This window comes from Myripristis murdjan, chromosome 13 (assembly GCF_902150065.1).
Source record: "Myripristis murdjan chromosome 13, fMyrMur1.1, whole genome shotgun sequence".
Taxonomy (NCBI): Eukaryota; Metazoa; Chordata; class Actinopteri; order Holocentriformes; family Holocentridae; genus Myripristis; species Myripristis murdjan.
The window spans coordinates 35,604,578-35,630,182 of NC_043992.1; the positions used below are offsets into that span (position 1 = coordinate 35,604,578).

The 25,605-nt window shown below is 42.4% G+C and overlaps 1 protein-coding gene across 3 annotated transcripts; it reads right to left on the reverse strand.

The window, feature by feature from the left end:
- Nucleotides 1–45: 45 nt before the first annotated feature.
- On the reverse strand, nucleotides 46–24,140 carry LOC115370302 (tripartite motif-containing protein 3-like). 3 transcript variants are annotated; one of them, XM_030067267.1, is made up of 13 exons: nucleotides 24,025–24,140; nucleotides 11,342–11,514; nucleotides 10,287–10,527; nucleotides 9,496–9,647; nucleotides 9,192–9,372; nucleotides 7,983–8,712; nucleotides 7,075–7,178; nucleotides 5,100–5,267; nucleotides 4,834–5,002; nucleotides 4,199–4,258; nucleotides 3,850–3,920; nucleotides 2,923–3,063; nucleotides 46–2,316 (listed from the first exon to the last, which is right to left on the reverse strand). In XM_030067267.1, the coding sequence occupies exons 2-13, from the start codon at nucleotides 11,485–11,487 to the stop codon at nucleotides 2,164–2,166; spliced, it is 2,316 nt and encodes a 771-aa protein (XP_029923127.1). In that variant the 5' UTR covers nucleotides 11,488–11,514; nucleotides 24,025–24,140; the 3' UTR covers nucleotides 46–2,163. The 3 variants fall into 3 exon arrangements, with proteins under 3 accessions (XP_029923127.1, XP_029923128.1, XP_029923129.1); XM_030067268.1 differs by lacking the exon at nucleotides 24,025–24,140 and adding an exon at nucleotides 13,951–14,414; XM_030067269.1 differs by lacking the exon at nucleotides 4,199–4,258.
- Between the last annotated feature and the right edge of the window lie 1,465 nt (nucleotides 24,141–25,605).

Consider the following 25,605-nt stretch of genomic DNA (forward strand, 5'->3'; position numbering starts at 1 on the left):
CATAATGAGTAAATGAGTAGTTGCATGCAGATACAATACAACATCTCCGTAAACCATGTGCTTTTATTACCAGTGCATATTCAGAGAGAAAACAAAATTGTTTGCATTGGTGTAACACAAACAGCATTGGGGTACAATAATAATGCTTTAAACATATGTCAAAAAGAGTGAGCCTCTGACTCTAAGAGATGTCTGAGCTCAAGTTTGGCAAGACGTAAAAACAAAAGATGGGGTGCATTAACATGGCAGCTTCCTGGTTTGGTGCCCACTTCACAGTGCAACTCACATCCAGCAGTTCAGACGGTTTGCTCACAGGAAGGAGTGAATGTTATTTTTTACATGCTTTGCACGGTGCTTTGACATCAGAGCAGGAAGCTGCCTGGTCATTCTTCTGCTGTGGCACCAGATTCTGCATTACACAGAATGAACACCAGGGGGAGTGAGAGCAGCAACAGCTCTACTGGTCCAAAAAAAAAAAAAAAAAAAAAAAACTTTTCCTAGGGAGTCATGGCTTTGTGTAGCACAGGCAGAAACATGATTCTGTTAAATAACCTACAACTGTATCATCATATGCGTGTGTTCTCTAAAGTGGGCACTCGGTTATCTCAGATGTCTTTGTTGGCAAATGTCATCTAATAAATTAGCATCTAGAAAGTTCAACACTGTTTTCTATGTGAAAGCAAAAATGCACTGTAAAACAGAATTCATATCCCATTCCATTCCATTAATTCCAATGAACTTGAATCCGGATGAGCTTTATGAACAAGTTTCTCCCAAAAGATCCCCAAAAAATCTCCCACAAAACCTAAAAACTCTGGAGTTGCCTCACTGAGATGAAATATAATATGGAATATGGGTGAGTTACGGCAGATACGCATACATTTCCTGGCTGGTAGCACTTTTATGATATAAAGCTTATTTAAGTGTAAAAGATCAGACAAGCATTTAACAAGCCCAGATCATGAACGTCTTATTCAGTCAAAGTGGAGAAAGCTTCAGAAACATCGTCTATTGATTGATGATCCCATGTTAAAATCAGATCCCAGCCTTTGAGTTTCAAAAAAAAAAAAAGAAAAAAAAAAAAAGATGAAGCTGTACAGAAACACTGATAAACGCTTTGAGATTATGGGAATAATGAGTTCTGCTTTAAGGTGAATTTTCCCTTTAAGGGAAAAGGACAATGCGTGAGGCTCTAACGGGGGGAAAAAAGCACATCAATTAGAAAAATAATTTGTAAATGCTGAGCTAGTGTATAAAATAAAATAAATTAGCTATTCCTTTTTTCATTTTGTATTTTTCTTTAAAACAACAAATATTAACAAAAAAAAAAAAAAGAAGAAGAAGATTATTGTGCTGCTTACATTAGCAATAAATATGACACACTTCATCTCAAGCATGTGCTGGGCTAGTTTGAAAAGCACACTTTTTAACAGCTGCCATACACACTTGTTTAAAATGCTGGAATCCTCGACTGCTGCTGTAGGAATAGCCAAAAGGCCGTGTGTTTCAAAATCATAGCACATGTAAATACAGAGTGATCTAATATACACAATATACATTTATGCATATACAGTACATACAGCAAATCAATGCACAGATGGTGGTGACATGTTTTTATGTAAGATGGCAGTTCATACAGAGGAAAAGTATTATGTTTCATTGCTGGATAAGCGTAGCGCCGTTCATTTCACTGTAAGCACTAACTAGTTCATGATAAAAGCAACCGATGGATGAACTCTGTGTTTTTTGCCTAGGCATTTAAGATAAAATAAAACTTCATGCATTTGGACACATTATGGCTCATTATACTTCAATCTACCTCTTACCCTGTCCGGTCTCGCAGGAGGTGCGGTTTGATAATACCATTAACAGTGTACTACACACAAAAAAACGCTTTACACGTCCTCTAAAATCAGTCTTTACATCCATTACTTGTCCCAGAAGCGCTAACTTTTAAAAATAGCCTTCAATGCACATCGTAAGGAGGGTAAACTTGGGATCAGACACTTCATTAAATCTGGGAGATCAGTGATGGCTAATCGGATGATGCACACATCAAAAGGCTGTATCGGAAAGGTCATTGCACCCTGTGTAAATACATTGGTTTTGTCTTTGCTCAGTGCTCGCGGTGGTGATGCTGGCCGTCCCAGTTGAAGGCCAGACTTACTGCAGGTAGCGGTAGACCTTGAAGCAGTGGTTCCCAGAGTCCGCCACTGCCACGTGACCGTCAGACGTGAGGGCGAGGCCTTGGGGGCCGTAAAGGGGGTCCGCTGATGTGTTGATGTAGGACAAGAAGGACCCTGAGCTGTCAAACACCTGGATGGTGACACAACACCAAAGGCAGGATTAGCATTAAAAAGCAGGAAAAAAAACGGTGATACACTGCAAAAACGCAAAATCTTACCAAGATTATTTGTCTTATTTCAAGTCAAAAATGTCTTATTTCTAGTCAAAATATCTCATTACACTTAAAATAAGACATGATCAGCTCAGAAGTAAATTGTTTTTAGACAATTTTCACTTGTTTCAAGTGAAAATTCACTTGAAACAAGTGAAAATTTGCTTGTTTCATTGGCAAAATTTGCCAGTGGAAAAAGTGAAAATTCACTTGAAATAAGTGAAAATTAGCTAGAAACAAGAAACAAATTTTGCCAATGAAACAAGCAAATTTTCACTTGTTTCAAGCAAATTTTCACTTGTTTCAAGCAAATTTTCACTTGAAACAAGAGACAATTGTCTAAAAACAAGTTAATTCTGAGGTGATCATGTCTTATTTTAAGTGTAATGAGATATTTTGACTAGTAATAAGACATTTTTGACTTGAAATAAGACAAATAATCTTGGTAAGATTTTGCGTTTTTGCAGTGTATTCCAGCAGTTCTGCGTCTTGCTTTCAATGGGACAGATTTTTTTGTAACCTACCTGTATCCGGCTGTTGCCCCAGTCAGCAACAATGATATTTCCATTAGCATCCACAGCCACTCCTGTTGGAGCATTGAACTGGCCATTCCCCTCTCCATGGGAGCCAAATTTAAACAAGAACTCCCCATCTGCATTGTACACCTGCAGGACAGATTTAAACAGGCGGCAGTTATCCTGCATGAGGACAATGACACCCCACTGTGGTGCACAGTGTAAACAGAGGATGCATGTTGGAGCAAATGGGATATTATCTCAGTTATTTAAAAACAAAGTAGCAGCTCAGGCACAATGACAGAACTATTTGCCAGCAGCCTTATTACTCTGTTCTAATTTGCAAACTGCTAAGAAAAAGATATAGGTTCTACAATAAGATGGTGCATAATTAATGGCCACTCATCAGCCCAGCAAAATGAGGCACCGCAGGGAAACTGGTGAAAAGGCCTGTTTCAGCAGAGGCTAGTTAACCTCCTGTGCTTCTCCCATCTGTGGGTTTGTCAATGCTGTGCAGCCGGGCTTTGTGCAAACCCACAGAACTTTTATTTAAGATATTAAATATGTCCAGTTGAATTACAAAGAAATAAAATGATGCACAAGACATCAAGATATTTTCGGTTTGGTGGAATGGTGCAACCATAAAACAATGGTATTTTTGGGGTTTGAATATTGCACTCAGTATAAATGTGATACAGAATATGCATGCCACTGGTGTGCAATATGGAAACAAATCTGAATCTGAATTTAAATGGTCTTCCAAGTTTTCCCTTTAAACCATTTCATTGCAGCACTTGTTTGAACATGTTTGAAAATCTTCAATTTGTTTAAGTCACAGAAATTTCTATTTCTAGTGCAACTTTCTATTTCTGTTGCAATTATCGCAGTTAAAAATGCACACACACCAAATATCAACATTGACATTATGGGCCATACCTTGACTGAATGGTTATGGAAGTCTGTTACCACAATTTCATTTTTGTTGTTTATGGCCACAAAGTGAGGACCTGGAGGCAGCGAGGGGGACAGAGTAGGACAGAGAGGGAAATGAGTCATCCACTGCTTTGCAACATAGGAAAGGAAGTTCCACTCTATTTTTGGGCTTTGAATACAAGACACTTCAAAAAACACGGGTCACAATGAGACTCTGAGAGTACAGGCGGGAAAGTACTTTTGACAACACAGGGCTGTAAAGTGAATGTGTAGAAAGTGCAAAAGTACAGCATGGAAGAGCAAAGGTCATATCCAAATCTCAGTTCACACTCACAGTGGATTGATTACTTACTGAAAACTGGGCCAGATTTACTAAGCTTTTGTTCCAGTGCAATGTTTGCACCGCTTTTCTCTAGAAGAAAAGAAAAGGTCCAAGTGAGAAATGAAAATTGAAGGAATGGTGCAGTTTCAACTGATTTATTGTTTGTAACAAGCAGCCGGTGCAACAAGTGAAGCCATATCAGTGAGGGATTATACTAATGCAAACAAATCCTATTAGTTACTCTTCCCCCAAATGCCGAGTGAGAGGCGATGACATAAAGATCACTGCATCTTTCTCATGCAACAGTGCACCTCAAACATTGTACACAGTTTTGCTTCATGACAGTCTGTCTGATGATCACGTGCATGTTTTCAGGTAAAGGCTGAATACTAATGAGCTTCACCAACCCATAACTGTGAGTTGACTATGATAAAATAATAATCACATGCAATATGAACAGATGTAATATTAGTTAGACATTAAATTAAACGTGTAAACAAACATTCTGCTCACTGAACAGGTAACACATCAAAGACATTTGTACAAATGGACATTCCTGCAAAGTATGAAGAGTGAGAACAGTCTGTAAATCTGGCCCAACCACGCACGCTGACATATGGAGGCAGAAATCAAGGCATCGTTAGTACTTTTTTTTTATTCCATACCTGCAAACTGCCTGTCTGATGTTCCTCTGGCTCCAAACTTGGTCACCAGCTTCCCGTTTGACTGGAAGATGAAGACACAGCAGGCCTTGTTGTCAACAGTGATGATGTGTCCGTTCTTGTCCACAGCTACACCTTTGGGTCCCATCAAACGGCCGGCCCCTATTTTGTTCTGCGAGCGCCAGAAGGAAAAAAGCATGGTTGAGCAGCATGTGTCAGATTGGCATGAGGAAAAGCAAGTCTTTTTAATTCTTATGTTTTCCTTTCACCTTGAATTTGCCATCTGAGGAGAAGATGCTAATCCATCTGTTGTCGTAGTCAGCCACAATGATGTCACCATTCATGTCCACCGTGACCCCTGTGGGGCGCTGCAGCTGGCCCGGGGACCGGCCTCGGACCCCAAACCTCATCTTGAACTGCCCGTCATTTGAAAACACCTGGAAAAGAGCAGTTCACTTACTGCAAAATCTGCATTAAAGGACCACACAGGCCCTAATTTTACAGGCATGACTGTGTATGTCCATCATAAATACCAGTTGTAAAGGTGTGTATAGAACATGCTTTGGTAGCTTAGAAATCCAGGCTAACTTCCCCCAAATCACTCCACGTTTTGAAAATGAAAATGAAAATCTGCTCTGTGACCTTCCCGTGCTCTCTTACCAAATAAATCCAGTGTGGTCATAGCTGTCACTACACTCCTTGCAAGACATTTTATCCTTTAAAAATGGATGCAAAACACTCCTCCATCCTCACTGGGTCAAGAATGTTACGTATTTCCTAAAGCTAGAAAAAATTAAACACACACTCAAAGGGCCCTTTCAAACCCTTGTTAAGATGTGGAGACCGTGTTTGGATTTTATGACTCTCTACAAGTATCCCGTGATAAAGAGTAGGGTGGAACCCATAAATGTTTTATTATGCTTTTTTTGTTCCCTTTTTCTTCTGTTTGACTACTTATTACAGTTGTCTGATTATCTTTTTATGCCCCCCCGCCTCCCTGCATCCAAATGTGCTCTGTAACCTGTGATCCTGTGGGCGGGTATGATGGTGGGGGTGGGAAAGAGGAATCCAGTGTGTCAGCATATTTGATCTGTGGTCTGTCTCTGTATTTGAGGGTCGACTAGGAGAATTGAAGCCAAAAATGTGTTTTGTATCTTCTATTGTTGCAGGATAAAAACTTCGAAAAAAGCAATAAAATATATTTACAAAAAAAAAAAAAAAAATCTGCTTTGTGATTTAAAGGTTGCTAGACACTGCTAATTCTATCTTGTGCATACTTCCACTACAATGACCACAAATCCATTAGAATTGGTGCACTTGAAATGGATTATTTTTTCCACGCGCATTGTGCCAAACGGCTGTCATCAGCTTTGTTTCGAGTGCTGGTGACTGACGGCTTGGAGGTTAGTGGGTCGATAACTGGCTGAAAGCTGGAATTCACAACAACATGCAGACCTGAAGCCCAAAACCCTCTTTGAGCTTGGAATGTGGACAACATTTGCCATTGATGTGTGAATTTTATTTTTTTAGCACTGTAAGAGCATAACAGGAATTTTATCAAATGCCGGTCAAATAGCCGCAGAATAAAATTTCACTTTGATGCACAACTTTGTTGCTTGCACATAACTGGGAGTAAACTGGGTTAAACAAGCCTTGACTTCCACCAAAGAATATTCTGTACACATGGATTGAACCAGCAACAGTGGTGAAGGCCAGAATGCAAAATCTTACCAAGATTATTTGTCTTATTTCAAGTCAAAAATGTCTTATTTCTAGTCAAAATATCTCATTACACTTAAAATAAGACATGATCACCTCAGAAGTAACTTGTTTTTAGACAATTGTCTCTTGTTTCAAGTGAAAATTAACTTGAAACCAGTGAAAATTTGCTTGTTTCATGGGCAAAATTTGCCAGTGGAAAAAGTGAAAATTCACTTGAAATAAGTGAAAATTAGCTAGAAACGAGAAACACATTTTTGCCAATGAAACAAGCAAATTTTCACTTGAAACAAGAGACAAATGTCTAAAAACAAGTTACTTCTGAGGTGATCATGTCTTATTTTAAGTGTAATGAGATATTTTGACTAGTAATAAGACATTTTTGACTTGAAATAAGACAAATAATCTTGGTAAGATTTTGAGTTTTTTGCAGTGATACAGTCATGATTGTTGGTGAGAAGTCCAAATAGGTCCTTTAAACGATTGAAGTTTTAACAATGCAGCTCAGGTGGAGTAAACACCGACCTGTATGCACTGGTTGTTGCTGTCGGCAACCACAATTCGTCCGTTGCTGGAGGTGGAGATGCCTTGTAGGTTGGTGAACTCTCCTTTATCTCGTCCTCTTGTTCCTGCCAAATTAACAGGACAGGAGAACAGACTGTTATAGAGTTACATATGTCATTTACCAAGTCATTAGGGAGACACTATTATTTAAACCGTCGTAATAATTCCATGAGTGCACACTTTCTTAATTAGGGTTATGGGAGCATGGGAGTTGACTCAAGAGCTGCCAAGACTCTATTGCAAGTGTCTGCAAAAATAAGACTCATTAAGGATGTGGTGCAAAGGACTGTAGTTTATTTATGCCGTAAAAACATGCTCAGCCACACACACACACACACACATGTGCAGAGTGCTCCTAGGCAAAATCTGTTATATGTTGACAATAAAGGACATATGATCTGTACATCCTGTGTGGATGCACATGTGTAAAAGACATGGACTGGAATCCAGATTGCGCCTTAAAAAACTGATGATGATGATGAGTACATACTGAAGAAATAATAATAATTTTGTCCTGAATTAAGAATAAATAAGATTAGTTTTTCAAATTTGTTTTCTATAAAGTGATTGCTTGTATTATAATGGAATCCCTGATAATTTCTGCTCAATTGAAGGGTTTACCATCGCTATCCTGGTAAAAAAAAAAAAAAAAAAAAAAAATGAAAAATGAAAAATGAAAACAGAGGCAACATTTTTTTAAATAAGTAAAACTAAAAGTGAGTATTTTATTCATAAATTATCAAAAAATTAACCAAAGACAAGACCAAACCTTCTTTGTTGAAAAAGTGTATATGGCTGAGTGAACATCATATTTATCAGCAGTATAACAGTATTCATCATAATTAGTGCATTAGAGGCTGGACACCCACCCACTCTGTAGATCAGCTCATCCTCGATGGGGTTTTCCTTTTTCTTGGTGGTGCTGTACATGCTGGAGGGCCTGCGCACCGCCTTCTGTCGAACATGACCTCCTCCTCCGCTGGGGGACTTCACTCTCCTCTTCACATCATCCGGAGACTGCAGGACGTCCGACGGCTTGACGGCGCGCAGACGGAACGGGCTCCCCCTCACCGGCTGCTCGTACAGGAGCACAGAGAAGGTGAACTCTCCCTCTGAGCGAATGGTGTACCCAATCTCGTAGGTGCCATTCTTGTTGTCTATCACCTCGGCCTCGGTGCACCCCCCATCTGCAGAGATAATCTCTGCCCTTAGCGCGGCGTTGCCGGTCTTCACCAGCTCCCCGTCCTTGTCCTTGGTGGTGACCGTGACGGTGGTGTGCTGGCCAACCAAAGCGTGTCGCAGGCCCTCGCCGGTGGCCACGCTCGTGTGGCCCACGGCCCCCGTCGTAATCAGGACGCCGAGGTTCTGGATGGAGCGCCGCAGCCCGTCCGTCTCGACCTGGCACTCCAGATGTCCGTTTTCGTGGGGGTGCTCTGGGAAGGAGTGTCGCGCCAGGGCACTGACCCGCTCGCCCATCTGCTTCTGGACCAGCAGGACCTCGGTGGCGCTGCCGTGGCTCAGGGCCTGCTCTGTGAAGTTGCAGCTGCTTTGGATGTTCTCCTTGCCCTGCAGCAGAGAGGTCAGCTGGGCCTGAAGCACCTGGGAAACACATACACAGGCAGAGGCAGCCATTCAGAGCTGTTTGACCTGGAGTATGGCATGTTCAGAACAAATTAATAACACTTGTTGAACAGAGCCTGCCCGATATATCTGGCAGATATTATCGGCTGATATTGGCTCATCACTGATGTATCAGTATCAGCGTATACATTGGCTGATATGCAAAAAACAGTAAGCTTTGTGGAAGATAATTTAAAACAGTTTCTGATTGCATTAAGAGGTTAAGAGGTTTATTCTTCAACTGCAAAATATCAGTCCTCTGTGTTAATTATTACCAAATTTGATTGCTCTTTTCTACACATAGCTGAGTGTTTTTAATGTATAAAAAATATCAGCCAATGCATCGTTATCTGAAGTTTTTTACTCCTGAATATTAATATGCAGTATCAGTCAGGCTCCATTTCTTAAAAAAAATCTACAGGGGAACAGTACTAGAGCACTCTGGGACAGGCCCTGACCTTCTGCTTGGTGCTGCAGATGTTCTCCACCTCACTGATGAGGGCGGTCTTGCGCAGATGTAAGGCCTTCTCCAGCTCGTCGAACGTGCTGCTGATTTCCGTCACCGCGTCGTTCTTGCGCTCCGTGAGCTGCTTGGAGATCTCGTTCACGAGCTCGATGGCAGCCGTCAGCTGAGGTAGTCTGCCAGGAGACGGGGGGGGGGGGGGGGGAACAGAGACGCTGGGTTACGGAGAGCAACTTTCCAAAACACCATCGTTAATATTTCCAGTTGCAGTCGTGTGACCTGTGGTGCGTTCATGGTACCTGTTGCGTACATCGTCCAGCTGATTTTTCAGAGCGGACTTGTGCTGCTCCAGGACGTCCCTCAGAGGAACCGTCACGTGTTCCCTGTGTTCCCCTTCTGTACACTCCAGACACATGGCTGTTTCACATGACTCGCAGTAGAACTCCATCACCTGCAGAGGGCGCAGAGGAGTAGGAAAATTAGACATGAAGCTCTTGGGCGTTAGTTCTCCAAAACATTCAAAACACATACAGTGAGTTATTCATATCCATATCAAATCTTACAGCAATGCACTGTTTTGTCGTGAGTTTGTTGATGATTTTTGTTGTGTAGTGGTTCAGATCTTTGATCTTAATTAATAAATAAACAGTGCTGGGAATCAGTTTGACAATATGTAACTCAATTAGCTGTTTAACTAAATTTTTGAGAGGCCTGGTGGTAGATTAAATAAATTCATAGTAGTTAAACATATAGTAGTTGATTATTTTTTAAGTGTTACCAAAACTCCCAGCTAGTTTAGGATGTAGGCTGAAAAAAAGAAGGGAATTGCCTTTATAAACCAAAATGTGCTGACTCTAGTTTCTAGTGTGCATGATGCAAAGTGTGGGCCTTATACTTCTTGTTAATTACATGCTCTTTATTTCCAATGATATTCAATTTGACAATTTTGCAGTCAACAATATTTATTTGGTTTGTCATATCCATTGCTTGCAGCATGAACAAACTTGTAGATTATAAAACTACACATCCAAAGTAGCTTTCCCAGCACATGACCCTCTGAGCCCTGTTCTCGCCTGTAGAGCCGGCTTACCTTGCCCTCATGGTTTGGGCAGGAGAGGGGCTGGCAGGCAGCAGCTGCGCTCGCCGACTCCAGGACGTTGCAGGCCTCGGGTCGGCTGCACTCGGGGTCTCGCTGTAACACCTCCATGAGGTTGGTAATGAAGAAGTTGTTCTGCAGGGCAGCTACGCCCTTCTCTGGCAAAATAGATGTCTGTCGGCACACTGGGCAGGACAGCGTCAGAGACTGGGGAGGGATGTAGTTCTGCAAGCATCTGCACAAAGACAAGATGCAAAAAAAAAAAAAAAAAAAAAAAAAAAACATGGATCAGATAGGTAGTTGAGGTCATGCCACCATTTCACACCAAATCCAGGGTCAACACAGTGTAAAAATGCCAGCAAATATTTATTTTACAGTTGGTTAGACGATAAGACGTTAGTGATAAGAATTTGGACTGGGTGTTACACAGAGCACCAAAATACTTGAAGTCAAGTATCTGTGTCATGTGAATGCAGCAGCGCTGTGGAAATCTCTGCTCGCTGCCAGCAGCGCTCTCTGTTTTCTGGTGGTCAAGCTCCGAGTGGCTGGCGCCTGGCATCACACAGAGGCCGCACTGATGAGACAATCTCTGACGTGTCACTGTGGTTTAATGCCTTGACACATTGCTTTGAAATTTTCTTCAAAACTCAGTACGGCTGTCTGGATTTGCAAGTGTTTGAAACTTTGATCACAAAAACGGATTTCTTTATTCATCCCGCAGGAAATTCGCAGTTTTTCAGCAGTATCCACAGATTACAGATTAAATAAATCAATAAAAAAAATAATAATAAAAAATAAAGAATAAGATCTAAGTACAACAAAATAACCTCTGAGTACAACAGAATTTTTTTTAATCTTTTTTTTTATTGATTTATTTAATCTGTAATCTGTGGATACTGCTGAAAAACTGCGAATTTCCTGCAGGATGAATAAAGTATCTATCTATCTATCTCATCTTCCTGATCAACTATAATTTTAAAAATAAAAATGTAAATCAATCTAAATGAAATCCAAATAATTGTTTTAACCTCTGTTTTCTCAGAGCTTACCTCTCGCAGAATGTGTGCAGGCAGGGCAGGACCTTGGGGTTGTGGTAATGGTCCAGACAGATGCTGCACACCAGGAACTGCTTGTCTATCTGCCGGACCACAGGGCTGGTGCTGCCAGTCTCACGCTTGGCCATAGTGAGGGACATTCAAAGGGGGCACAGGAGCCACTTCACCTGCACACAGGGTGAAGGACATGGAGAGTGAGCAGGAGAGGCTTGAGGACATATTCACAGAGCGAGGGGGGCGTCATCACAATGCAAGAAATCTCCATCCCACCAAGTCATTTGATCTCATATTTAACATTTATCTTAAAAAAAACAAAAAAAAAACAAGTGGAAACAATTCTGCCAGTGGGATGAGATAACCCCATTGTTTCTAAAGCACTTTCACCAGCTTCAGGAATTTTTCTGGGAACAAGTATAAATATGTTGAAACAAGGCAGAATAAAGCAGATCAGCCAAGTCGTATCAAGACAATGACACTCAATAAAAATTTTTTAACACTGACATGACACTAGATGACCTGCTTTGTTTGGAGTGCATTTATCCTCAACGTGAACACAGAGTCCTGATGACTTTTGAGGACAAGAAGAGCAGAGGCCACTGACATTGTAAAACTCTATGCAATATGTGAAGTGTTGTGTCAGCTGGTGTTTTATGTGTCTCCTAGCGGCGGGAGGACTATGCCTTTTCATTTTTAATTTCATTTCAACATGGAAGCGTCGCCTCTGGTTGTTTGATTTTAGAACTGAAAATCCCAGTGATGCTAATGGAATGGAGGAAAAATGAAAACATGTGATTGCCACTGCAAGCAAAAAGGCCAAAAGATTTCACAGTCCAAGGGGAATCATATGTGTGGGGATTTGTAAAAGATATTAGTGGCAGACATGAGGGCCTGTTTGAGGTTCCTGTGAATAAACCGGCCTCCCGCTTAGATGCATTTGCAGATCTCTTGTCTGATTCTTGGTGTCATGTATGTAGCACAGTATGCATATCGGCCCCCACCCCATTGGATTAGTTACCATTAGTCAAATTCCAGATCAGTGGATGCTCTATGCCTTCTTGTTGAGGTGGCAGAGATGCTATTACATGGAACTGTATCAGTGGGTCAAGCACAGATTATCTCAGTGTGCCAGTGCCATGCTATACATCTGTCACGCTGCACACAAACACATAAAGGATTAGAAAGCACAACTGCCAAAAACACTAACTCGCTGCTCCAGCATGGCGAATAAACGCTGCTTACAAAACAGTTTGTGTCGTAACACCGAGCATTTTGCTCCCAATCCGACAACATAAAGCTTCCTTTATTTCTGTTTTCCAAAACACTTCATCTGTTTGTCAGGGAACGGAGATGCAACATTGCCCAGAGTGTAGCCTACCGTTGTGACACAAACCACGAGCCACTAGCTCTTTATTCTTGGCACTTTCTTTCAGATGATGCACCGAAGGGAAGGAGCCTGCTGTTACTAAGCATATCTGTCCCGCACCGGCCTCTAATAGCCTTGAGACTTCATGATGCTTCGCGAATAAAAGCTCTCCGTCCTCTTCACCTAGATGTCATCACAGATGGGTGGATTTTAGAGGTGGAGATATTAAACATGAAAATGATGCCTGACGAATGCTGTGTTTCATCAGTGAAGCCACGAAAAGACATATTCATGTAAATCCAGCACAGCACAGGCTAATTCACTGTTTTAGACAAACACCAGCCATATACAATATAAACCACAAGACCTAAAAATATGACTGTGTTTACTGTATTCTCCAAATGCTCTTCTGTGGATACTATGGGTGTTGGCCAACATTTTGGAAACCACCAGGCTGAAAAGAAAATTCAATGCTGTTCGGTTTTGGGCTGATTTCCTTCCTAATAAGACTCTACTACATTGCCCATAGGCCATTTGCTCTTGCCTTGCTACTCATGATGTGTGCGAGGCTCCTTTAACGTGCGATCATGTGATACGTGGTTATAAATACGCCTAAAAACCGAGGAAGTTCCAGTTGAATGAGTAGGTTTTGGTTGATTTTACACATAGCGCAAATTCCACTGCAAACTCACGTATCCATGCTCAGCACATTGACTCAAACACTTCTTATCTGGTAAAAAAAAAAAAAAAAAAAAATCTGAAATACAGACCCAGGGGTCAAATTGCTTTAACAGAAACAAAGAGAAAAACAATGGGTATTTCCATAAAAAGGTCAATGTTGCTCAGTTCACAGTGATAATTTAGATGAGCTTCAGATGGTGAAGATGACAAATACTGTACATAAATAACTGCAAATATGTATTGCAGTATGTGTATGTATAACACTCAAGCTGGGTTTAATGTGGTGAGGAAATGACACAGCAGAAAAAAAAAAAAATACTACATTGCTATTTCCTATGAAAAGTATACTTTTTGCATTGTCATTCAGAAAAATCAGGTCAGAAACCAAAGTGCATATTATGTAAAAACTCATCTGAGGAAGCCAGTCAGTACCAACTCTCATAACTACAGCTGGTAAAAAAAAAAAAAAAAAAAATCACAGTCAACAGCCATGACCTAGATATAACTAATCCTGACAATACACACCCAGAATTTCCCTTAGAAAGCAATGTCAACTCACCCATCACCTCTTAACGCTTCACAGCCCCATAACTGTGCAACACTTCAGCCTCGCCTCATCTTTCATCCATCCCTCCGAAGCCGGGGGTTTGGAATCCCTCCTCCAAGGCTGCTCCTACATGGGCGAGCTCTCAATCTCTGCTTTTGACGGGGCGGACGGGCCGGCCTCGCAGCTCGCCAGCACATCGAGCAGCACCGGGGTGAAAAGTAAAGCTCGCCTCTCTGGTCTGAGCAGTCCCCCCTTGACAAACACAGCTACAGGCCTCTCTCTCTCTCTCTCTCTCTCTCTCTCTCTCTCCCCTCTGAGAGGAAGGAGAGAAAAGAGGAAGCTTAAAAATGCCACTCCCCAAATTCTTCCTAGTTCCTTCCCTTGACTCCCAGCCGGCTTGGTTTAGACACCACCTGTCTGTCTGTGGGGAGTTGAACGGGGGAAACACACAGTGAGTTATAGGGAGCTTGCTTGCCTCTCTCTCTCTCTCTCTCTCTCTCTCTCTCTCTCACATGAACAAGCAGGGCAGCTGTCCCTCGCTGCAGCACAGAGCAGCGAGCCCTAACAATGGCATTCCAGCTCTGCTTTCAGCCACAGCTCACAGCTCACCACTACAACGTCGCTTCCCCTCCCTTCCTCTCTCCTATTTTTTTCTTCTTTCTTGCACTCTTTCTTTCTATTGTCTTCTTTTTTATCCCCCCCCCCCCCCCCCCCCCCCCCAAACCGTTCAAACACTCATAGCATCAGCAGACCTGATCTCAGCCGTGCAAGACTTGCAACTGAGGATTTTGTCAGGCACGCAGGCCCCATTGTTGCTCCCTGCCGAGGGAGGACTAAGGAGCTCTGCGGATCCCTTTCACTGTCCACACACCCAGCCTGACTGTTACAGACCCTCTCCGCCTGCCCTGCCCTCCCCTCGTCTCCCCTCGAAAGCCGCCCCCCCTCCTTCAGCCGTCTCCCCCCTCACATGGGCTCTGAATTGCAGCAGCTGAACAGTGACATCAGGAGGAAGCTTGTTCAGCCAAAAGCCCTCAGGCTCCTCCCCTCGATGCTGGCTGGCCGCGGCTCCCGGCCTGCAGCAGCCCCCACCACTTCCCTCGCTCCCTCCCTACCCATTCCTTCAGCGGCTCAGTTCCTCCCACTCGCCTCACCACAGAAAGAAGATCTTTCTTTAAAAACACAGTCCCTGCCTGCCTGACTGCAGCTCTAGGTAGTCATGTACCGCCTGAATGTCTGCAGGGCTGCAGAGAGACTGGATGGCCTGAGCAAGAAAAAAAACAAAACACAAAAATAAAAGCTTTGAAAAATAAACAGGTGATGGAAAAAGCCAATTGCTCAGTAAAGTCAGAGAAATCTTTGCCGAGGTGCCTGGAGAGGTTCAGAAGCAGCCGCATGAACCTATTCTGTTTCAAGAGCAAGCACAATTTAATCGTGCAGACTACAGAGAGAGTAGCCAGATGGTTGTCTCTTGATATGTTATTCCAAGATACATGGCAGCACTTTGTGGAGCTTGGGCCAACACCAGATAATAATGAATATCGCAATTTGTGCCCATATATGATATGTTCTACAACACTGACCCGCGCCTCTCCTGAACCACTGTACCAAGTCACAGGACCACAGCCAGAACAAAGACAAATGACGTTGCAATGCAAGTGTTGTTGAGCCTATTTTACTATTTTACTTGATTGTATTTTATTTATTTTACTATTTATCTCCTTATTTATTTTACTGCACTTCTTCGTCTGATTTTAATGTGGTTTTACTGTCTTTATTGTGTTGTGTGTATCTATCTAGCCTAGTAAAAAGTGTTGGGAGCTTCAATATTTGTATCAGTGGGTGCAATTATTAAATATTCAATGGAACTTGATGATTTCCCCACCTGGTCGGCACCTATTACACTTTCTTTTTTCCCTGTTATCTTTGTTTTGTTTTTTTGTTTTTTTTTGCATCGTTTTTCTTGCTTACTATGAAGGTTCAGGTCAGAAAGTGTGGTCCAGTTTTGTTTGTTGACACATTACTCTGAAATTCGAGAGCCCTTTGAGACTGTAAACGGTGATTTGGGCTTCTGAATATCCTTGAATATATACGTATGAGATTTGAGAGGAAGAATTTAGAACAACATAAAATTATAGGAATTCATGGGTGTACACCTTGTTAAGTCTGATTCGGGTTCGAATAAGACCTCGGGCCATTTGGTGCATGTCGTCCGCTCTCTCTCCCCTGCCCTTCCTGTCTCTCTTTACTGTGACTGACAAATAAAGCAGAGATGCCAAAAAATAGTCTTTAAAAAAAAAAAAAAAAAAGATTTTTTTTAAATGTTTGTATTAAATTATATTGAACATTACAATATTTTGGATTTCCCAAGCCTAGTGACGACTGTAAAGTGCAGACTAGGGGCCTAAATCAGGGATTTATTATAACTGCAACAACATATGACAAAATATCATCTTCAGGGCTTCTTCGCATTCAATCATCCCAATCAACCCATTCAATATACAACAATATTTCCTCTCTTTACAAAACCTGTCACGCACAGAAACACGACGGCCACACTGAGCCCCCCAGAGTGTGAATATAGTGGTAAAGTCAGATCTATAGGCTATCTGACGGCATAGCATCTCTTCCACTTTCACCCTGCATTAAGTGGCTTAATGGCCACCTGTGGGGTCAGGCCCTGTCTGCCATCTGGATTACTGTGTCTCCTGACTCTAATGACACCATCAGTACACTTCCACATGCCCGGTTAAATCAAATCTCGGTCATGGCAACACTTCACGCAGACATAACTTGACCTGACGTGAAATCCTGCTGTACAAAACTAATATCACAACCCCGCGGTGGTGAAAATGATTGGTCGTTTAAATGACAGAGGTGGCAGAGTGACACTTGAGGCGAGATGTTTGCGTATTATACCCCTTTACAGCACCTTTCTCCTGAGGACAGACTGTGTAACATCAACAGTTTAATTGGATTTCAGCAACTTGGGCTTACTTTCAGAGAAAACATTGCTCACAGCTTTAATCGGCTTGGATTGCTCGGAGTCTGCCGCAGCAGGGCAGGTGGCCATAGCCCGTTCTTCACCTCACCCGAAATGTACTGTTTTCTCTGGCGGCTGAGAGTTGTGTTCATATTACGAATCGTTGCTCTCAGTCATTTCCTACCTCCCGTAATACAAAAAAAGGACTGACTCACATCTGCTTGTCCAGTGTCATTATGCTGTTGAAAAATGCAATATATGATAAAAAGGCGTTTTTTTTTGTTTTTTTTTCTTTCTTTCATCTGCCTCATGACTCATGGCTGCCGTGAGTAATGCTATCTGTAGTGGATGAGGAAACGCTCCACTTATACAGCCACCAAAAAATTTGTCAGACAGTCAGACTGAATGGAGGATTGACTTCTCTCCGCCAGAGTTTTCAATTATTTATGAGGCCTATTACATAAGATCCTGTGTAAAATCCACAATATATCTCTGGGGAGGTCAGTCTCTCAGCAGCTATGAAAAAAAGCTGGGGCAGATTCCCCCCCCAAAGTGTTATCTGTTAAAGACCCCCGTCACATACAGTAATGTAATTCAAATGATTACTCAAGCTAAGCAGCGCAATCTGATCCATTTTAGTTACTTTTGAATTAGTTTACTTACTTAACCTTAAATTAAACATGCAATTTACTCCAGCAGACTATAATGTGCAAACTGTCTACATCATCATCTCCGAGCACAACTATCCGCGATTAAAGGATGTTTGCACTTCCAGTTCTATAAATATCTTTTTCCCTTCCCTTCCCTTGTTCCTGAGCAATCCAAGATCTAACCACCTATCGCTGCCAGTATTTTTAAGTCACCACTTTAGTGTCTGCACGGTGAATATTTTCTCTAGTAAGCGTAATGGTTTACATGCACCCATATTTGGAATTAGACTGTTTTAATACTCTGTTTCTCCTGAAATCATATCTTCTGAATGAGTCACGACGATAAAAGAGGACTTTGAGCAGACTCCGCCGCGCTTCCAAGAGTTTATTTCAGAAGTCAGCTGCTGCTGGACTTGGTAAACACGGGCGAGAGAGTCTAAGTGACCTGATGTAGGAAGTGTTGGCCCACGATGATGCTCGGTCAAGACTGTGTTTAAATATAGAGCCTAGTTTATGTTTCCATCCACATCTGTTGTGCGCCTGCAAGTATGTCATCATGCAGTAATTGTACCAGCCTCCAGTGGCCCTGGGGCAGAGGTAGCTGAGATCTAATTTTCAATGAACTCTTCTTTCCTCAGTGATTTTATGCAGTTATGCAGAGGTATCTGACATATAATAGGGATGGGCTGTGTGTCTGACAGAGAGGGAGAGAGAGGGAGGCGCACAGTGAGAGAGAAAGCCAGCTGAGTACTGTAGATTTTATCTGAGCTTTACCACAGAGAGACCCACACATTACATTAAGTACACAACACTTTAACTATTGTCTGCATTTAACAGCATACATGCTCAGTTTGTATGTGCAACGGATACAGCTGGACGTTTTTTTTTCATACTGTAAATGTAAACAAAATTTGTATCCTGCATTCCAGGAATCAGGTCGTACCATGACCTCGGTCAAGGCAATAAAACAAAATAAGGATGGGAATCCTGCGCCCATTATGCCAGCCTGGGGAAATATCTGATGTCGTTTAATTCAGACATGGGCTATGCATGACTGATTTCACTACTCACATTCTATCATTTATTCTAGCAATAAAAGTCTAATGAGTCCATCTAGGCAGATAGAGAACAGATTGGCTAATGCAGACTTAGCATGAGACTCTTAAGGGCAGAAACTCAAATCTGAAAAAGTATAATTCTGTATTTTGGGGAAAGTTGGGGGTCTTTGTGGGGCCAGCAGGGGTCCCTGGCTCTCAGATGACTCATCAGTCATTACTCAGCCACAGCAACATGTCTTCTCTAACAGCCTCTCCTTACCCCTCAATGCACTGAATGAAGGAATTTGTCTCAGTGCATTACCTTGTGTAAGACACAGCATCAGACATTAGGATGCATATAATGAGTGGAAAACATCCTCCTGGCATACAAAGTGAGCACAAATCTGTATTGAACCACTGCTATTTATTTCATATTGTATGTTTTATAATAGGTAGCTAGTAGCTACTTGAGGGGTAAGGAGAGGCTGTTAGAGAAGACATGTTGCTGTGGCTGAGTAATGACTGATGAGTCATCTGAGAGCCAGGGACCCCTGCTGGCCCCACAAAGACCCCCAGCTTTCCCCAGAATACAGAAATATACTTTTTACCCATCATAAAGCAGTTACAGCCATGGTACTGTGCATGGCTTTAAGACTGACTTACCAACTCATGTTTGTGTTCAAATACATGCATGAATGCAGTATATAACTTTGATTTTTCCATTTTGGTATAGTTCAGTGTGTTCCTGTTTACCAGACAGACTTGGCTTCATCAGCCCTGCCTCTTGTTTACCTGTTCATTTATCCAAGCCAATCAGCTCCCTGCCTGTTCTCCCAACTGTTCCTAATCAGGCACACACATGCACATGTATTTGGTTGCCTGCATGTGTGTGTGTGTGTGTGTGTGTGTGTGTGTGTGTCTGTCCACTGTTAATCTCACAGATGGATGATAAAGAACCTCTCGTGGATGCAGTGATTCAAAACCTTTGGAAAAAAGTTTGTTCTTGTTGCTGCTCCTCTCTCTCTCGTCATGCACTGTCTAGCTCACTCGGCCACCACTATTCTCACTGTCTCTCTCTCTCTCCTCGCATTACTGCTGGTCCTATCAGCCAAATATATATATATATGTATTTTTTTTATCCTATTGTGACCGTGTTCGCTCTCCTAGCAGGTGAAAAAATCCAGGATGTGCGTTGTGTTTTGGGGGCAAGTTTATAGAAGACACTACTGACGAAGAATCAATAGAACACAGAGCAGACAAACGTAGGGACAAAGGCAGCAAGCCGGTGTGTGTGTGTGTGTGTGAGACCCTAAGTAGTAATTTTGAATTTTACTATTTTAATTCAAGCTCTTAATGAAACATACCATACTGTTTTATATTTGAATCATGCAGTAATTTAATTTGTACTTTTGACAATACAAGTAGCTGCTGAGTCCCTCCTGAGTTTTGCTCAGCACATAGGGTAGCCCGGGACCGGGTGGCCTACTGTCCAGAAAAGGTGGACATCTGCCTGGTGGACATCTGCACTCCTCTAATTCTCTCATTAGTTCAGTTTGCATGTAAGTCCAGCTTTCAGTGCAGCCCTCGCCAGTTTGTTGTCGTTGTTAGTTCTTGCTTCCTGTACCCAGCCACTTTACTGACTTTGTTCCTGTTTCCTGTTTGCCTCACCTTGCCTTGTTATCTTGCCTTCAGTTTATTGGTTTGTTAGTATTCAGTTCATTGGTTTAGTTCTCCTGTCGTCAGCTTGTGTGCTGCTTGTGTTGTCCACCTCCACCTCTGTGTGCCTGCTCTGTTTGCCACAACCTGGACTCAGGCCTACAGCATCACCAGTGATCACCTTTTAACCTCAGCCCGGCCTCGTATGTCTGCATTTGGATCCACTTCTCTGCTAACCTAACACTAAAATTGTGTATTCCTAGCAATGAGTAAGAGGCTATTTCTCCTTTCCTTGGAGAATTTCCTTCCCGTTCTGTCACTGTACTTACATCAAACAGTGATTAATCATGAGTGACTCCTTTGTTGGCTGACATCAAATGGATAAGGCCTTGTGGCTTACGTGAGAAGACGAGAGAGGATGACCACATCATCTCAAGCGGAGTGGTCAGCACTGTGTTTCTTTAATCAACGCTGACACAAGAAAGGGAGTGGGGAGACATCTGCGACCCTCGCTGAGAGCCCACTATCACACACGCTGACAGAACACAATGCGGCAAGTCACTCTTCCTGCCTGCGGGCACAACATGCACTGCAGATTTCATAAAGGTCGATCAACGCATGGGCACAGGCCGCCGCCCCGCTCCTTACACGCCTAAAGGGTGTGTAAGGTCCACAGAGTAGGTCACTCAAACATACACAGCACACTGTTTGCCCTGTGCATGTCATATGCTCCTGTGTATTTAACACTGCCACAATAAGGGGCATGATTACTGTACAAAAAAAATGAGAGAAATTACTGGAACAGCAAAAGCACATTATAAATATATTACAATGGCATCAGTGTTCATTAGAATGCCCTATGAGGCATTATTAGAGCATTACAGTCACTTAATAAACATAATAATGGCATACTGTAAGTGCACTGTTAGTGTAGTGTTTAAATGTATTAATGCTGTTTGTTTTTGTTATTGTTTTTTTTTTTGTTGTTTTTTTTTTGCTTAAGTCTTCAAGCAGAGAAAAAAATCAAGAAAATTAGGTGGAAACATAAACGTAAGCCATAAAAAATCCTTCTATACTCTTGTTACAAGGTGAATAAATTTTACTTTGAAAGAAACGATGTAATTGATTTGACTGAAGTGTCCCGGGACAGGCTCTAGTCTCATGTGGCCCCACAGCAATGGCAAATTTATGAATAGATGGATGGATAAAATAAATGGATGCTTATGCATTTTTTTGCCCTCATCTTTACACTGCAACTTGTTTTGATGGGGTGAACATTAATGCTGCTGTGCAATTTTATCTTTTTCTGCAAGCTCTGCTGCTATCAAGTTTCTTCAGTATATTTTAATTCACCGCTGAATGCTCAAGAGAACAGTGAAATATATATACAGTAGGTTGCTAAAAGTAAGGATGGCATTTGAGTTGAAGTTGCTGAGGTTTTAAAAAAGAACAAATTATCATGTTGGATGTTGACTTGCCCATGGAGAGAATGCTTACAGTACTTTCCAAAGTATCCATGTAAAAATATATCGTGTCTGCTGTGACTATAATGTCGTCATCCCGAGGTTATTCTGTGCTTATGATGCCTCCTGATGAGAGCTTTCGGTAAAGTGTTACCATGAAGCCCTTGTCTTTGCTCCAACAAACAAATGCCTCAGAAAATGCATCTCAAAGGACAAATTACCTTGTCTTTTTGAGTGAGTGGCTTTAATCAAACTAATCTTCTCTTGACACATTTAAAGAGCGGAAAATAATCAGTGAAGACCACCGTTCAAATGCAAATGAAGCCAATGTTCCTGAAAATGCGATTTCTGAAAAATAAAGCACTGTTGAAGCTTGTGTCCTGTTACTTTGCAAAGCAAGCATTTTAACCTATGGAAAGGTATTGTAAGCATAAAATAATACTATGCTAGTGGGTGACTTTCATTACGTGCAACATTATTCTGTGCTTACTACTTTCGACACCTTACCATAACTAATCATACAGTCTAACATCACAGGATTATGTTGAGATTTAAACTAATGTTGTCCGCTGAAGAAGATTATTTTAGAGTCATGAAAGCGAAATATAAAAAAGGGGTTAATACGCTTAATTTGATCATCTTCAGTTTGTCTAGCTAAGTTCAGCTGGAGATATCAAGGCCACAACCCACAATCCTAGACCAGATTCTTAAGGATGATGTAACCTGAAGATGAAGTCATCCCTCACATCTGTGCCATCAAAACGATTTATGAAAAGTGTCGCCTGCTCTTTGCCCTCTTGGTCTTAAACAGAGTCATTCGCAGCAAAGAGGCACTGTCCTCCACATGTTTAACCACCTCTGATGGAGAGAACACTGGGCTGTGGTCTGCAGTATAGGTTTCTACCTCTTCATACATGACAGATTGAAGGCTTGCTAACTTACAGTCATGCAAACGTGGTAAGCAATCATCCATCATTGTCTACCCATCATTTCTGTGTCCAGAGACTGTGGACATACAAAGCATTGATTTTACAAGCCAACAGATAGGCCATTAAAAGGCACACTTCAATTGGAAAGCAGGGCCTAGCTACATCTTCATTACTGCCACATGCCCGCCTTTGATCAAATTAGTATTCAAAGGTTGTATCCAATCACTCCTGAGCTACGGTTTGTGCTCTTGCTCTTGGCAGTCTGCACCCAGCAGTTCATTAGTTCAAGATTCACAAGGGGATGACTAGCCTGTGTCTTGCATCCTCAATGGTAAAAGATCTAAGATGCATTGGAATAATTCAGAGTGGTGTGGTCTAAACAGCGCCCTGCTTTGCCTCCCTTTCACACAAGCTGCCAGCCTGGTGGACCTGGAGAATACTAGACATGATGTGAGCTCCACCACCCTCTCTGCATCGGGTAAGCGCCGACTGCAGCCCCCGAAGCCCCGAGTCAGACTCTCTGCCCTCGGGCACAGCATCCAGGACCGTCTGTAACCTCCCTCTGACCCAGCGCACGCAGCAAGCACAGCAAAACCAGTCAGTGCATTCCAACAGCTGCACCAGTCAAATGTGTGACTGTTCAGATGGCTTTACGCAGGGATGAGCCACCTCACAGGAACAAAAGGCCAATCAATAAGGAACCACTAAACCATCTGCTCACTATCCAAGCCAGAGGTGTGAGGAAAATGAAGCGCGGACTGTTGCTGCAGCACGGTGCCACACAATGAGTGACACTGTGGCACAGGGCAAACAAGCGTCACAGCTCTCAACAGTACAACCTTACAAATTCAGATCAGAAAGCAGCTGAAAGATCACTAATCCTCTAAACAAAGGAGCATGTATGCTTGATTAAAAAGCCCAGCCCTCAGACTGCAGCAAAGATGCCCACCTGCCAGTTGCCAGGGCTGCCTAGGAGCTAAAATGGAGAAGTGTGTGGGTTGGTTGAGGGAGCAATAAAGATGCAGGACACCAGAGGGGGAAGAGTGCAACAGTTGCCCTTAAACAGGGCTGGGGTAAAATGTTTTTATTTTGCTTTATGTTTTTTCTTTTTTTTTCTTTTTTTTTTTTTTAGATTGATGACTGCAAAAATCAGATAATAGTACAAACAGACAAGGCAAAGTGGTAAATAATTACTGCCACTTTGTGATATACTGATGCACAGATGGATGGGATGGAGTAATAAATTATTCATCCTCACCCATCCCAGTCATTGTATTGAGTCATTGTACTGGTGAATCAAGGAAACGGCACCAACAAGATGAGAGAGCAGAAATACGGGACAGAAAGAGTGAATGGCCAGATTGTACTCACATGAATTCCCAGCAGGAGGGAGTGGAGTGTCAGCATCGCAGGCCGTAGAGAAAGCTTCCCATTGTCATTGTCCCACTCCTCTACAACAGAATCCAGAGACCGGCCGACAGAAAGGAAAGGGCAGGGTCTGTCTGGGAAAAGAAGGGACTGTGAGGAAGAGGAGAGGGGAAAGGAGGAGATTAGGGGAGTAGCTTGCACGCAGCATTGGTCGGACACACTGTGGGCGGAGTTTAGGAGCCCAATAACATATGGAGGGGGCGGGGAATATGCAAAATACTTGGAACCTCCTCAGGAACTGACTGAGGGATGAAGTCTGCCTGGTGCAAAGGGGTTTGGCCTCTAAAATACCACCCACTTCCCATAAAAGGACAATGGATGGCATTTATTACCTCTGGGGTTTGAATTATTAGGGTGTAAAGACATGAGCAATATATCGCTATATTAGAAAACACTTAGGTAATAATCCCAAAATCTGCATAAACTAATATTTTAAGAAGCCATACCTATATGACAGATAAAGGTCCATTTAAATATAACATATTTTTGAGTTTATTTTGCAAGAGAAGCCTATCTCGTGTTTTTAAGTGTAAATAAAAGTGCTCATAGCTTCGTATGATCTATGATGGCAGGGAAATTAAAACTGGGGGAGGGGAGCTGGGTGTGTGACAACAGTATGATGTGGGTCTGTAAAGGGTGATCCAGTGAGTTGGGTGGGGTCAGGTGATATTGTATGGGGTTCGGGGTTGGCAGACGGTGGACTCATGGGAACACACAGCACAGGCTCTCAGGGGGAGCTAAAAATATTAAGATTTCCACTCAGACATGCCAGGAATGGGCCTCTGATGAGCAAAGCTTTTGTTGTCTCACTGATTTCTTTTCTTCTCCGAGTGCAGCGTGTTTTATTTGATAGTTTGAGGTGTTGAGTGGGGGAGGGGTGGCGCACAATGTAGGTGAATGAGGCAGAGGCTAGAACCAGGGAGAAAGAAGGGGATGGGAATATGGAGAAGAAATGGGATACTGTAATGTGGCTGCACTGAGCGAGACTGGGGTGGTGGGGGGCCGGAGGGGAGGGGAGGGGGACGGGGGGCGGCAGTATAGACAGTCATCTCAGGGTTTTATTCTGAGATGTGGGGTTGCCATGGAGACTGCATCCATCGTAGTTTAGCCAAGATGGCGGCAGCAGTCTGGCAGTAGCAGCAGCAGCAGCAGCAGCAGCAGTGAGCGGGTCAGACAGTGCACAAGAGCACCTCAAAGCATGGTTTGCAACAAAGTCACAGATGAGGAATCAACATTTACAATTGCTTTCTTTTTCATAAATATGATAACAACATTTCAAAAATTGTTTGCCTTTGCTAAGTGCATTTGCATTTGAACATGCCGGCATACATACTTGTGAGATTTTGCTTTCAGCTGCTTGGAGCAACTACTGTAATAACTGCCAGATCGTGCAATAACTTAAATTCTTATATCATAGGCATATAATAACACATCATTAACATTTTATATGGGACATGACATGTTTTTAAATTATGATGCAACAATAGGTTTGACTAATAATTTATTATCTCATCGCATAAGAAT

Coding starts and splice junctions, on each gene's coding strand:
- LOC115370302 (XM_030067267.1), bottom strand. CDS start 11,487: ATGTCCCTCACTATGGCCAAGCGTGAGACTGGCAGCACCAGCCCTGTG. Junction 5,268..7,074: donor GCAACAACCAGTGCATACAG/GTCGGTGTTTAC, acceptor GCTCTTTTCCAG/GTGTTTTCAAATGACGGGCA. Junction 4,259..4,833: donor ATCAGACAGGCAGTTTGCAG/GTATGGAATAAA, acceptor CTTTTCTTCTAG/AGAAAAGCGGTGCAAACATT.